The following is a 14,192-nucleotide window of genomic DNA, read 5'->3' as shown; positions in this document are numbered from 1 at the left end:
CTTATACTAGATAGTAAAACATGATTAAAATAAGCTTGGCTGTGAGCAGGGTTTTAGAAATAACAAGGTCAGTGTTTAGTTCTACTAAAAGACAGTCAAAGAACAGGGACATTTCCAGAATTTGAGGACAGTCTGGGCTTAGCCCAGACTTCTGTGGGATGTCCAAGGGGTTTCTCCCACAAACACGTGTTTTTCCCACAGAGAGGCAGACTATCTGTACAAGACTCCCGTGACAGGCCTGGTACACACAAGAACTTCATAATTTGTACTTTAGAGAAGACATGTTGTAGGAGCCATTAGTTAGGTCTCGATAGTATAAATGTTTATATTGGGAGCTATATCTCAGGTTGACCACGGGTGGCAGTGTGTATTGGTGTGGCAGGTAATTGACATATGGGGCACAGGTGCAACTGACAGGTAATGATGCATGGGTGACGGGGAGATCGCACGGTTTTTACCGCAAGCCAGACACACCAGAGGGAGACCAGGAAGCTAAGTGCTATCATATTGTATTATCATCTGTGAACTCTAATTAAATGGGAACCTCACCCAGAAGTGTGAAAAGCCTGGAATCTCTTTGGTCAAGTGAGTAAGGAACAGGATCTTCTCCCGCACCCAGCCGAGTGGCTAGTTGCTGGAATCAGTCACTACACATGTGAATGTGCAAAGTTCTCTAAATCATGATGCACATGCCATATAAGAACAAATCTGTTTGTACGAGTGGTTCATGCATGAGGCCTCTGGAATGAACTTGTTTTCTTAAAAACAAAAACATGCACAGAGAAGTAGATTAATTTACATCTCAGTCCTCATGCCTCACAAAACATGAAAAAGACATTTCTTCATTGTTTTACATTCATGTTTAATTAACAACTGTCATAAGAGAGAGTTAACATTTGAATCTGGTTTTGAAATGAGTCCAACAACGGATACAAGCAGAAATCACCACATTTCTCTTCACTGATTCGATTTGACATTATGTAAATTATAGACTCAATACATCAAGTGTTTAGACAGTAAAGATTTTAATTGTCTGTCTTTGAAAAGAATAATCTGTAGCTTCAGTATCTCTGCATTTCACTCCAAAGATGGGAGACTTTGATGATGTCGATGACAGCTTCTCGGTTCCACATGTTGATTAAACACCGCATCCGGCCACAAAGGAGCTCAGGTCACGGTTCTCGCAGTTATTGCGCCAGGCCACCCTAAAAACAGACATAGGGACATAACTCATCTCTCCACATGTGGAAGTTTGCGCTGTGAACGCATCACATTCACATGATCAGATCTTACCAGGCTCTGATGCCATTGGGATCCCGAACGACGCGCTTGGCACAATTGATCGCCACACTGACATTATCAGTCAGAAGCTCTGTGATGAAAAGAAAAATCAGGATTTGAATGGTAATTCAAAAAGTGGACATTAACGTCACTGCAAGTGCAGAATGTGCTACGTAATGAGTGAAGAAACCAGCCTCTCCAAAGGTCAGTAATAATTTAACTGGTAAATGGACTGCATTTCTATAGTGCTTTTATCCAAAGCACTTTACTACAAAGAGCTCTGTGCTAAACAAGTTGACAGTGCTTCTTTGAGATCTTTCTTTTGCGCTGCATAAGGACCCAACAACCTCCATCAAAAGGAATGTGCATCCGTGTAGTAGAAGAGAAACCCAGGGCAAAATCGAATCTCGCTGATGCTTGTTTATCGCAACATAGTAACAATTGGGGGACATTGTTTGGATGATCCATCGTTCCGAAACCCCAATAATCTGAAAAATGCCATTGGACAAAAAGCCCATTTGCCCGGATAAAATAAACGTCCATCGACAGAGGTCTTCAATAGGGGGTCCGTGACCCCTAGGGGGTCCGCGGAGGTACTGCAGGGGGTCCGTGAAATTTCTGGATGATTAGAGAATTTTTAATTTTTTTAAATTTTTTTATTTTCCCAAACATGAATCCGTCCATTATTTTAATAGTTCAGTATTGTATTTAAGATAACAGGTATGTTGATGCATGGCAGTGGCACTAATAGGCCATCACTTATTTTCATTTCCACATTTATGTTTAAAATGAAAACATCAATTTGAATAGCTTGTATGCATGATTATCATGCAATTGACAGAAATGTTGATATTGGCATTGGTATCAGCTGACAAGGTATGTTTATTAATGGCAGTGGCACGGCCACCCTACCCACTGTACCTTGCACATGTTTAAAATAAAAACATGGATATATGAACCTGTGTATTATTTGAATAGCTTAGTACTGAATGCACAATAAAGAGGTATGTTTATACATGGCACTAGGCCCAGTTTAATATAAAACACAATTTTATACAATATATACAGTCGGGGTCCCTGCTCCATCCCTCTATCAGTTTGGGGGTCCTTGGCCTGAAAAACATTGAAGACCCCTGGTCCAGACTAACTTCTCCTATGTGCAAAAAATGTTGCGATCGGTAAGTTCTGATGACATCATTCTGCATAATAATGACCCACGAGCTTCTGTTCATTGCAGGGAGAGTGTGTATATTCTGAGCAATGGCCCTTCGGATGAATGGCTGTTTGTTTTTCGAAATAGCGGGCTGTCGGACAAATGGACTTTTGGTCCTATTGTGATTTTGGATAATTGTGATGTCGAAACAATGGCACTGCACCAATAACTAAAGTCAAATCAATATAATCAACATTTTTATCAACTCAGATCTTCTCTAATTTGGACTGTGGTGGCTGGTCGTTAAGAGAACAATGTTCAGGAATATTTTAGCAAAAATAATCAAACCTGAAACGAGCCCTCCCATTCCCAGTGGAATTTGTTTGCATACACTAACATACCACTACTGGCCTATCGGGAGAATTTGAGGTTCATATCTTGTTCAAGGACACAATCCACTCTACCCAAGGACATTTTGATAACAAAAGTTTAAATAGGAGGATGTTGAAGCCAATTGTTCTTTTTGTCCTTTTGGGGAAAAGGGAACTCCACAACAAGCTGAAAATCATGTGACAAACAGCAGTGATACGTATCATCCCATTGGAGTTGTTCGTGTCCATGTTATGAAGAAGAGTCCAATATTCACTCTTTTTAGCTCAGATTTGGTGTCCACCAGCTCCTGAGGGAAATAGCTGGCTGTCTAAACAAAAGTTTTTTAAACATCTGAAAAGACATTTCCTGGTCGTGTAATAACGTTACAAAAACGCATCCTTAAGTAGAAATGAGTATAAATGACTTCTGATGCAAAATGAGTGATAAGTACTCACTGGCTGATCCTTTTTGGGGTACCGTTGTGTTTGCCTCCAACCACTGTGTGTTTTTGTGCCGAAATTATTTTTATTTCATTTAGGATATTCTTTGAATTAGATATTCTTCATCTAGTGATCTAAAGTGGTCTTATTGTGGTAAGGATGCTCTCTAAATTAAATGAGTAGTGTTACCAAGGCCCTCGGTGGCTCGTGTTACCGCATACTTGGAAATGGATTAATGAGCGGAGGGGTTCAGTTGGTTGCAATCTGCACCCACATTGCTAGATGTCACCAAATCTTTGGCACTGTCCTTTTAAAAGTGTTAGTAAGTAAGTTCAATTTATTTCTATTGTGCTTTTTACAGACATTATTACCAAAGTGCTGTACAAGGTCATTATACCACATAAAGGCCATTAGAGCTGCAGAGTTGGTCAGAATTATCCATGGGAGACACTTACATAATGCGGAACATTTTGATTTACTGATAATAGTAGAAACATAATACTGATTATTGCAACTTTAAAGCTTGGTGGATGATCAGACACAATGGTGACAAAAACTTGCATGACAACATGGCATGTAAAAAAATAGGAGGATGTCCCCCTGATGTTAAAGTTTTGGGTGTGGTGGTTTATCACTGACCGCTGCACCTGATGTTACAGGCATTCGATGTGAGGCCCTGGCCGTTATTACACCAATAGCGACTGTTGATCTGGAAGATGCCGTAATCAGTTGATCCGTCGGTGTTGCGGTTGGTGGCCCTGGTGTTGTAACTTGACTCCCACTTGCTCAGACAAACCCCTGAAGAGGAAACAGAACAGGTGCACATGGAAACCCCTTGAAAACTCAATATCGGGCACGGAAACCCACAGACGAGCCTTGTCAGAAAGGTCAAAGCAGGGCATCAAAACCCATTTGGGAAGATCCAGCCAACTCCATGACAACTTGCCCACTAATAAAGATTTTGAGATTGATTTTCATACTATATCAAAATGAATGGAAATCAATGGCTAGCTCTTACGGTGGAAAACATATTTTGAAATTTGAAAAGCTTTTCAGATTTGAAGTACATGCATATGCTAAAAGTACATGTGAATTGTAGTGAGTAGGCTGGTATGGTCGTAACTGATGTTATCTTGCAAAATATTAAAAATGTACAGAAAATTTGTAATATTCTTCTGTTCCAGACACAGTATCTGCAGACTGTCGGTCTAATACTCACAGTCAGCCAGGCTGATGCCTCGGTAGCCGTCCATCCCATTAGCCTTCAGCACTCGGGCCCATTCACAGCGCTGGTAGACCTTAGCGCTGGCCACAGCCACCAAGAGCAGAAACACTAGACCCCTCATATTTGACTCTCTGCTGGACTGAATATTTCCACTGCTGCTGCTAAACGTCCTTTTTATAGTCAAGAAGCTCAGCTGAAACCACTGTGGCCACTTTATTGCACACTAGCTCTTTGTTTTCTTTGAACTTCGTCCAATTCCAACAGAGCTTTTGAAAGAGGTGGAGATTCACTTTCCACTCAGTTGGAATCCGTGTTTTTGTGTTTCGACTTTGATCAGCTGTTTGTTTTCAGGTTTACTTCAGGTTTACTGTGTTATCAGTGTGATAAGAAAGACTGATGTGAAAGTCAAGGATAAGTTGGAGATCTGACACAAATTCATCTGTCAGTGAAAGTTAAACTCTTATGCCAACCATTCAAAAAATGATTCTCGGTCTAATAAGTGTCCAACCTGACTTAACAAAAGAACAAAGTAATGTTCACTTTCAGTATTTCTCATCAAAAGTTTTAAGTTTGTTCACATCCATGTTCACTAGCAAGCAGTATTTGTCTTGACTGCCTTTGTTGCCACAATACGACCTTTTTTGTGTCACTTTCTGTAAATCAGTGGCACATAACATGAAATCGTGAGTAATGTGTATCATGTTGCCAGTGTACTTGCCATAGACTGTATATAAGAAGTCAACATAGTCACCGGAACATCACCCATTGGTTTGTGATTTTGGCATTTTGGCCGTCAACATCTTGGTTTTTTGGAGCCAGAAGTGACCATGGACGAGAGGGTGGGGCTGGAGACCTGCTGGAACCATGTACCGTTAGCACAAGTCACCAGCTAGCGCTAGCCAACGAGCTTGGTTAGTAAGGTGCATAATTCTATGACTACAAATAATCGCAAAGAAAAAACAAGCAACACCACAAACACAGCTGTCCTGTAAGACTAGCATGACCTTATGCTAAATTGAATCCCATCACATTAATGTAAATAGCAGCACAAGAAAGGACAGAAAAGGCAAAACAAAAAAGTTAAAAAAAATTAAATAAAAAAATAAATAATTAAAAGTTAGACTTGATAACAAAAATATCCCCGTAGTCGAAATTATGAGATAGAAAGTCGAAGATATGAGACAGAAAATCATAACTATGATAGAAAGTCATAATTCTGAGATAGAAAGTCAAAATGAGATACTTAAACACTTTACCGTACACTTGAAATGGAAATGTATTGTGAGTACATTGAAGACTACTTTAAACGTGGCTTTAAAACACATGAAATACTTCACGTGGGATTGTGCAAACGCACCCTTGAAAGGATTTTAAGCATTGAACAAAGTTATTGTAATAACTTGTGTTTGATATTTGTCTTTGTTATATTCTTTAATAGTTTGATCTTTGATAGAGTAATGTGGGTTTCTTAACCCTTAATTAAAAGGATTTAAGTTATAATAACAGAAATGTGCTTAAATATATATTTATATTTATATAACTGCATGTACAATCTTTTTACACTTGAATAAACAATAATCAAATGCAGAGACAGTTATTTACCAATATGTTAGGAGTCGTTACATTTACACAGTCTTACATTTACAACCAGCCCTTTGAGGTGACCGCGATGCTGATGTGGCCCAGAGTGAAAATGAGTTTGAATCCCCTGCTTTAAATCATTTGATCAGAGCAGCACTTACTCTCTACATTTACAATTTAAATTGATTTAATGCAGGGGCAGGCCAGGGTGTCTGGTTCCTCATCTTAAATAAATGTAAATAATTTATTTTTATACTTATTTATATTTTCCAATGGTGAGCCTTCAGGGCCAGCAAAGCCTTCTCTGCTGGCCCAAACAGAATCACAAAGTTATAGCTTCTTTATAATTTTTCATAAATACACTACATGTATTCTATTTTTCCCCATTAGCTTATTTTCTCATTGCACAGCTACTCTCTTCTTCAGTTGCTCTGCTTCCAGCCTGCAGCGCTGCTTCCAGTGCAGCTTGATTTAAGTAGAGTTTTTATCCAATCAACCCCTATTTCTCTCGGTAAGAAGAGAGGCTCAAGGCCCGCTAGGACACCGTTGCAGTTTAAGTAAATGGGGACGATATTGTTGTTTGTTATAGTCTTCAACCAATCAGATCTTTAGTTTGACATGTTGGGCGTATTCTTTGCATGTCAGAGCTGTCTAGGTGGCCTACAAGTACGTCAGCATCAGTTTCAGTGGTGGGCCATGCATTTTATACCTGGGCCTTCAGTGCTGTCCTACTACAGTTGAACCACCTCCTAATAACCTCATTATGACGCAGCTACGGGTTATTATTTGTTTCTAGGGGTGTAACAATACACGTATTCGTATCAAACCGTTCGGTACGAGGCTTACGAACCGAACAATACGTTTGAATAATACTAGTGCATTTGGAAAATGCAGAAGCTTAAATTGTGGGAAATATAATGTTTTCGGTGGACTTCGCTCAACATGGCAACCCACCACGTAAGAGACACTCTGACCCTGGAAACAAAACATTGTACTCTGGTGAGGCGCGTGTGTTCTGGGAGGCACACTAAACTAGCTTAGCAGGAAACCAACAGCAGCTCACAAGCTACAAACTCTCCCCGCAGTGTTTAGCTGTTCCCTACTGATTCAAACAGGGATAAAGCAATCGTCACACAATCCCCATTTCTCCAGACCATAATTATTGCTTTGTAAAAGAAAACAAAACCCCAAACAGATCATCATGTCCGACCCTAATCCCGCGCATGACGGGATGCTTCGTCATTAACGGACAATGCATATAGTCAAAATCAATATAATTAACACAATGACAAGAACAAACTCACAAGAACCAGTCACATATATTTATGACAACAAAGCAACAAATCAATCCAGCAACACTGCGGCGCTAAAACACGTATTCTGCCTCACACTCAAGAGCACGAGCCATTCAAATATTATTCACATCAGAGGGAACAATATTAACGATATCATAAAAACGACACCATAGACAAATGAACACAGTAGCAACGCAACTGCAGATGTAAAAACACAAAAGCACTTCACTTACCAAAGCTGCTGTTCACTTAAAGACAAAGTACAGTCAGGGCCATAAGTATTTGGACTGTGACACAATTTTTCTAATTTTGCCTCTTTACACGACTCCAGTGGATTTGAAATGAAGCAGTCAATATGTGGTTGAAGTTTAGACTTTCAGCTTTAATTCAATGGATAAAACAAAAATATCACATTAACTGTTTAGGAATTACAACCATTTTTACACAGCCACCCACATTTCCAAAAGTAATTGGACAAACTAACATAATTGTGAATATAATCATTATTTTTAATACTTGGAGGAAAATCCTTTACAGTCAATGATTGCCTGAAGTCTGGCACCCATAGACATAACCAAAAACAATGAGTTTTTTTCCCCTGGAGATGCTTTGCCAGACCTTTTACTGCCACCTGCTTCAGTTTCTGCTTGTTTGTGGGTCTTCCTGCCTTTAGTTTTATCTTCAGAAAGTGAAAAGCCTGCTCGCTTGGGTTTAGATCAGGTGACTGACTTCGCCAATTAAAGAATATTCCATTCCTTTGCCTTGAGAAGCTCTTGGGTTGTGTTCACATTATCTTTTGGGTCATTATCCATCTGCACTGTGAGGTGCCATCCAATCAGTTTTGTAGTATTAGGCTGAATCTGAGCAGATAGTGTAGCGCTAAACACCTCAGCTGTGAATCACCAATAAACACCAGTGACCCAGTTCCATTGGCAGTCATACATGCCCATGACATAGCACTGCCTCCACCATGTTAAACAGATGATGTGGTTTGTTTCGGATCATGAGCCATTCTTTTCCTTCTCCACATTTTTCTCTTCCCATCATTCTGGTACAAGTCAATCTTGGTTTCATCTGTCCAAAGAATCTTTTTCCCAAACTGGTCAGTCTTTTTCAGATGTTTTCTGGCAAAGTCTAATCTGGCCTTCCTGTTCTTCAGTGTAACCAGTGGTTTGTACCTTGTTGTAAACCCTCTGTATTTAGATTCATGAAGCAGTCAAGCGTCTCTTGATTGTAGACTTTAAAACTGACACGCCTACATCCTCCAGTGTGCTTGACTTCAGTAGATGTTATGAAGGGTTTTTTCTTCACCAAGGAAAGAATTCTGCGATCATCCACTTTAGATATCTTCTGGGCCTTTTGGTGTTGGTTAGCTTGCCAGTGCATTCCTTCTTTTTAAGAATGTATTAAATTGTTGATTTAGTCAATCCTAATGTTTCTGCTATTTTTCTGATAGGTTTGTTAAGTGTTTTTAGCCTAATAATGGTGTCCATTCACTTGAATGGACACCTTTTTGGTCCACATGCTGAGAGTTCCAAGGACCAGCTGCTAATTTAACATTTTGAATCCTATTATCTGCATCATTTTTCATGAAATAATGACAGAATAATTCCATAACAGTTCATGTAATATTTGTGTTTTATCCATTTGATTAAAGCTGAAAGTCTACACTTCAACCACATATTGACTGCTTCCTTTCAAATCCATTGGAGTCGTGTACAGAGGCAAAATGAGAACAGTTGTGTCGGTCCAAATACTTATGGCCCTGACTCTATATCCTCCTTTCTTTGTTAACAAAGAGTTCAATGACGCAGTTGTACAGAACACCGGTGCGGTTCAGTTGCAGCCAGAGGTCCTCCTGCGAACGTGTTCGTTGAGTTGTAGATCCACTCGGGTCTCTCCAAAAGTTTTCAAAAGCACCGTAGCTTGTAATTGTCCTGCCGTGCTATGGTGTCGTGTTGCTGCCTTGGTTAGTCAACTCAGGTTAGCGTAGCGTAGCTCCAAACAGCTCGAAACACCAAGACGCTCTGTTGCAAATGAAACGCATTCTTAGCCAGAACATGTGCAGCGCTTCTCCGACGCTGTTAGCCAGGAATACTGTTCGTACAAATCCTTTTCCTGGCTGGGTCAGGGCTGCTAGCTGTGGGGTTGGCAGACTCTTTCTTACGATGTCCTGAAACAAAAACACAGCTCTCTTCTAAAGAGAGGCATAGTTAAGTCAGGGGGCATAACATGGAGTATAATTTACTAAATGAACATCATGCTGTATTGAAGAAGACTTGGAACTAGAGATTGAGACCATAAACTCCTGTTTACAATGTTTACTGAGGTAATAAATCAAGGGGGGTAGGAGGGTCATTGTCAAGTACTTGAACATGCCATTTCGAATTGCCTGGCACAAATTTGCGCCTTTTCGTATTTTTGATTTGGCCGTGCCATGCAAACAGTTTACTTTGGGTCATTAAAACTGAGGTTTACAGGATTGATAGCATATGGGCTAAGCGTACACAGAAACACCCTTTAAACTTTACTATCTTGCTGAAGTAGCACATTGTTTTGTCAGGTTGTTATGGCTAAACTCAAAACAGAGCAGCTGTTGAATGGTGAAACCACAGTGACTCAGATTGATACTGACAGAAAAGAGAAAACTCCACTGTTTCGTAATGTTTGCTCATACTGGTCGACAGTCAAAACCAACAGCAGCAGACTGAATAAATATGATAAAAATACAAAGCATTTCAAGTGACCTCTATACCTGAACTGTGCACAGTTACCGTTAAGTCTCTTTAATGTGTTTCTGAGAATTTCTATGGCATCGAGCCATGTTGGAGTGCACAGTAGTAGTTAGTAGCAGGATAAATTCATTGAAAACCTAAAAAAAACAAAATCCAACATTCTCCTTTAATTTACCCTTAATGCAACATTTGTACATCTCTCCTCAGACTTTATACTAATATACTGTACATAATCTAAGGAGAGATGTGTATAAACTCTATTGATTTTCTATTTGCAGAGAGAAGTTTTCCTGTTCTTTCTTGGAGCAGCATCTTGTGGCTATGAGAGTGCCTGCAGCTTTGTGAGGACCAGTTTTAGATCTCGAATGGTGGACGCTTTTAGATAAAGAAAACAATGAAAAAGTGTAAATACTTTTTTTAATTGAGGAAATGTTTTTGTCATGTAGGGGACATTTAATGAAAGTGACGACATTTTGATGACAGAACATTTATAAAAGTCAGAAGAAGTTAGTGTTTGGGAAAACAGAGTGTGATAAATGTGGTGTGTGTGTGTGTGAGGACATTTTTCAACAGAGACAACATTTTGAAAAAAAGCAGAATGAGGACATTTTTGTGTAAGTGAGATTTTTTTGAAAGTGAGAATAGTAATGATAAGAGAGGACTTTTTGAAAAGGCAGGACATTTTGGGACAGCTTTTAAAAAAATCGAAGACATATTGAAATGTTTTTTTAATTTTCTGTAGAAAGTACAGTGATTTTAGAAAAAATGTTGGTGAGTGAAGACTAAAGAGCACATTCTCTTGAAAGTTCTGTTTTAATGTTGGCGACATTTTGTAGCTGGATTTTTAGAAGGTGCAAAATATTTTTGAAAAATGAGGGTTGTCTGGTCCTGACCTCTTCAAAGAGTGTGAGGGATTAGACTTTGCACGGAGAAGTACAGAAGTGTGTGCGTGTCTGTTTAAACACTGAATGTCAAACACTGTACAAAGTGATGTCAGTGTTTACTGAATCAAACTCAGTTGAACTTTAGTTTAAAGTGCAAACCAAAGTTGTATTATTTAGGAGTTGCTCGTTCTCCGAAGCGCCTAATGACACCAATACTTTACAGAAAGTGAGAACAGAAGAGGAGCTGTCTGTCACTGCTGGTTCCATTCCGAGACATTTTATCATCCGGAGCTGTAATCACGCTCATAATGGAGTTCCTGAACTCCATTTACGGCACTAACTTTCTCTATTCTCTCATCGCGCTGTGTTTTCAGACTGCTCTTCATCAAAACGCCCTCGCTCGCTCTCCTCTCTCTCGGTCTCATCTCAAAATCCGAAAACACTGGCACAGAGCGCAATTAATCAGCCGGGCGAGCGAAGGCAGTCGGATCAATTAAGCTGCACACGGAGTGGGGAGACGAGAATGGATTTGTCTGAGAGGGAAAGAGAGGGAGCCTGAGGAGATGTTGAAAACAGTGTAAACAATCATGGAGCCCGTTCCAGATACAGCTGTGAATTTCTAAAACTTTATGCAGCAAAGGAAATGCTTCTGCTGTTGAGGTGCTGTTGACTCATTATGCTTCTCTCTAATTTAATTCATCTCATTTCATTTAGTTATCCCTACAAATAGAACAAGTCAAGCTGGTCTTATTTAGTAAGTAAGGAAGTAATAACATAGAATATAGAAGTTGTTGTCTTAGTTCTGCAATTCTATTAGTTGAACCACTTCACTGTTTGGTTTCGAGCAGGCGGCAACCTTCGCTTCTGAGTGAAGCCAATGTGTAAGTTTCTAAAACTTGCATTCTCTCTAATAACCATCAGGGAGCGACTCCTCTGGTTAGTCTGGTTGTATAGGAGTCTTTGACGAAAATGACACTACTTATCACTTGATTTATTACATGGGTAAACATTGTAAACATGAGCCTATTGTTTTATTCCCGAAGTCTCTACCCCGGCGTAACTCCTCAGCAGCCCAAATGTCACTTCCGTTCACTGGCTGCAATAAACCAAGATGGCGATCGCCAAAACACTGAAGTTGAGGCGTCAAAAGGGCAGTCCACAAACCAATGGGTGCCTACGTCCACTTCTTTTATACAGTCTATGGTTTGGAGTGCTTGGAGCGCTTCATATTTACATATGGTCTTTTTCTATGTTGAACCGCCATGTTTCTACAGTAGCCCAGAATGGAAAAACTGATTCCAGACTTTGTGTTTAGCTATGCTTAACATGTACTGGACCCCAGTGTTGGTTTGAAGGTTCAACTCACTTGCAGCTGAACTAACGGATGGTTTCTTACGGCATTAGGCAAATATTTATTTTTTTATTGTCTTCAATTTCTTTTCTTTTTTCTTTTTTAAAAATCTTTAGTAACAGACAGAGATAAATCAAGATGAGACTTTCCAAGAGTAATGAAGTTGGTTTAACCTCATCCATTATATTCCTAAATCAGGACATTATTAGCCATCATCCAGGCTGGGCTGTGATTGGTTAGTGAGCCAACAGTCCTGTTAATCGCAGATTGTGAAGTAAACACTGATATGTGCTGAAACATACGCTGGTTACACCTAAAACCTTTGTGTTTGTTGTTATTCTTTATCTGTGGTCTGGAGAGAGATTTTCAATGTGTGTGACTGAGAGTCGCTGCTGAGTCATTCCTTAAACTGATTGATTCTTGTGTTAGATTGTGTTTTTGGTTTCAGAACACCTGAGGGCTGCTGTATTCACAAACCACCTGGAATATTCACAAAGTTTGGAGTATAAACTGTTGGAACTATGCTACATGTGATTGACCCACTACCGCAGCAGCTACAACCCATGCAGCCGGGGGGGGGGGGGGGGTGGGGTTAGTCTGCACACGGCTCTCGACATGGAGATGGCTGAGCTAGCAGCTAAGGGTGCTAACAGTACAGACAATACAACTCTGTTGGTGGCAGAACTGAGCACATCAGGCTTACTGAAGTCTGCACTAAAGTTGTTTCAGACCAGACGGCAACCTCCAGTTCTGAAAAGTGAAGCCAATGCGGGTTGCCTTAAATTTACATTCTCTCTAGTGACCATCAGGGGGCGACTCCTCTGGTTGTATAGAAGTCAATGAGAAAATGACTCTATTTCTCTCTTGATTTATTACCTCAGTAAACATTGTAAACATGAGTTTATGGTCTCAATCTCTGATCTAACATGGGCGCTGAAATAAAAGCAAGGTCCAATACCGATGTCTTCACTGAAGGAATTACGGACTTTGATGCGTGTTCATGCAAAGTCCGTAAGGGTTTAGGACTGTCCCACAGTCAAATCATCAGGTGTTTGAGGGCTCTCCCACCGACATCATGAGCCCTTTATGCACACTGGAGCCTGGAAGACGTTCAAATCAGTGAGTCAAAAGTATGAAATAAAACCACATTTGTGCATAACATGTTATTACGTTGTCAAGGTGATGTGATATGTCGCTGCAAAGTGCTGTCTAGATCCTATTTACACTATTTCAAGCCCTTGCAGTCTCTCACACTCAACCATTTACCAGGTGGCGTCAGTTGAAGTCCCCGAGGGTTGAAGGTTCAAGGCCTTCAAGGATTTGGGCCAAAGAGGTTCTGCGATGTTTCCCGGGTCTTATTGGTTCATGAGGTTTTGGCGACCTCACACAATTCCCCTTCATAACTCCACCCGCCCATCAACCTGAGCAGAGGCCTAATGAGCCAGAACAAGTGGCAACACCTGTGTGGGAGTGCAGGGCTTGAATACTGCAGCATGTGGTGGTTTGTCACAGTTCACTGGGAGTCCATCCCAGCGCTCACGCAAATACATGGTTTTGGTGAGAAATACTGAATAAAAATAGAACCTTTTGTTTATTTACAAGAACCCAACGTACACACTTGAACATAAAATCAATAACAAAGAGGAAGACAGTGAGACAAGGTGTCAGACAGCAAACAGGAATCCATCCACTACACAACCTGGAAACACATTAAAACCAATTATATGCGGTGTGACTCATTTATTGAGTGAATTATATGTTCAGGTTCACAGCAAGATTGACACTATGAATGTGAGTGATAACTCGCAGACACCTCGGGCTGAATTTACACCCAGAGACGTTTTATTTATAGTCAGTATGTGAGGTCGTCCCTGA

General features: G+C 40.2%; 1 protein-coding gene across 1 annotated transcript; it reads right to left on the bottom strand.

Annotated features, from left to right (window-relative positions):
* Positions 1–841: 841 nt before the first annotated feature.
* LOC116388273 (lysozyme C-like) lies at positions 842–4,638 on the bottom strand. The gene is made up of 4 exons (XM_031855954.1): positions 4,466–4,638; positions 3,886–4,044; positions 1,294–1,372; positions 842–1,205 (listed from the first exon to the last, which is right to left on the bottom strand). Exons 1-4 carry the CDS (start codon positions 4,590–4,592, stop codon positions 1,139–1,141), a joined length of 432 nt encoding a protein of 143 aa, XP_031711814.1. The 5' UTR covers positions 4,593–4,638; the 3' UTR covers positions 842–1,138.
* Positions 4,639–14,192: the final 9,554 nt, after the last annotated feature.

The sequence above is a fragment of the Anarrhichthys ocellatus genome, unplaced genomic scaffold, assembly GCF_004355925.1.
Source record: "Anarrhichthys ocellatus isolate YVR2014 unplaced genomic scaffold, GSC_Weel_1.0 scaffold16, whole genome shotgun sequence".
NCBI classification, from domain to species: Eukaryota; Metazoa; Chordata; class Actinopteri; order Perciformes; family Anarhichadidae; genus Anarrhichthys; species Anarrhichthys ocellatus.
The sequence above is the reverse complement of the archived record's forward strand: the minus strand, read 5'-3'. Positions and strand labels throughout refer to the sequence as shown.

Bases quoted from the DNA above. Each gene is read 5' to 3' on its own strand.
- LOC116388273 (XM_031855954.1), bottom strand. From the start codon at position 4,592: ATGAGGGGTCTAGTGTTTCTGCTCTTGGTGGCTGTGGCCAGCGCTAAG. The intron at 1,373-3,885 runs GTCAGTGATAAA...TTTTCATCACAG, and splicing joins CTGTAACATCAGGTGCAGCG to AGCTTCTGACTGATAATGTC. The intron at 1,206-1,293 runs GTAAGATCTGAT...GTCTGTTTTTAG, and splicing joins CCCAATGGCATCAGAGCCTG to GGTGGCCTGGCGCAATAACT.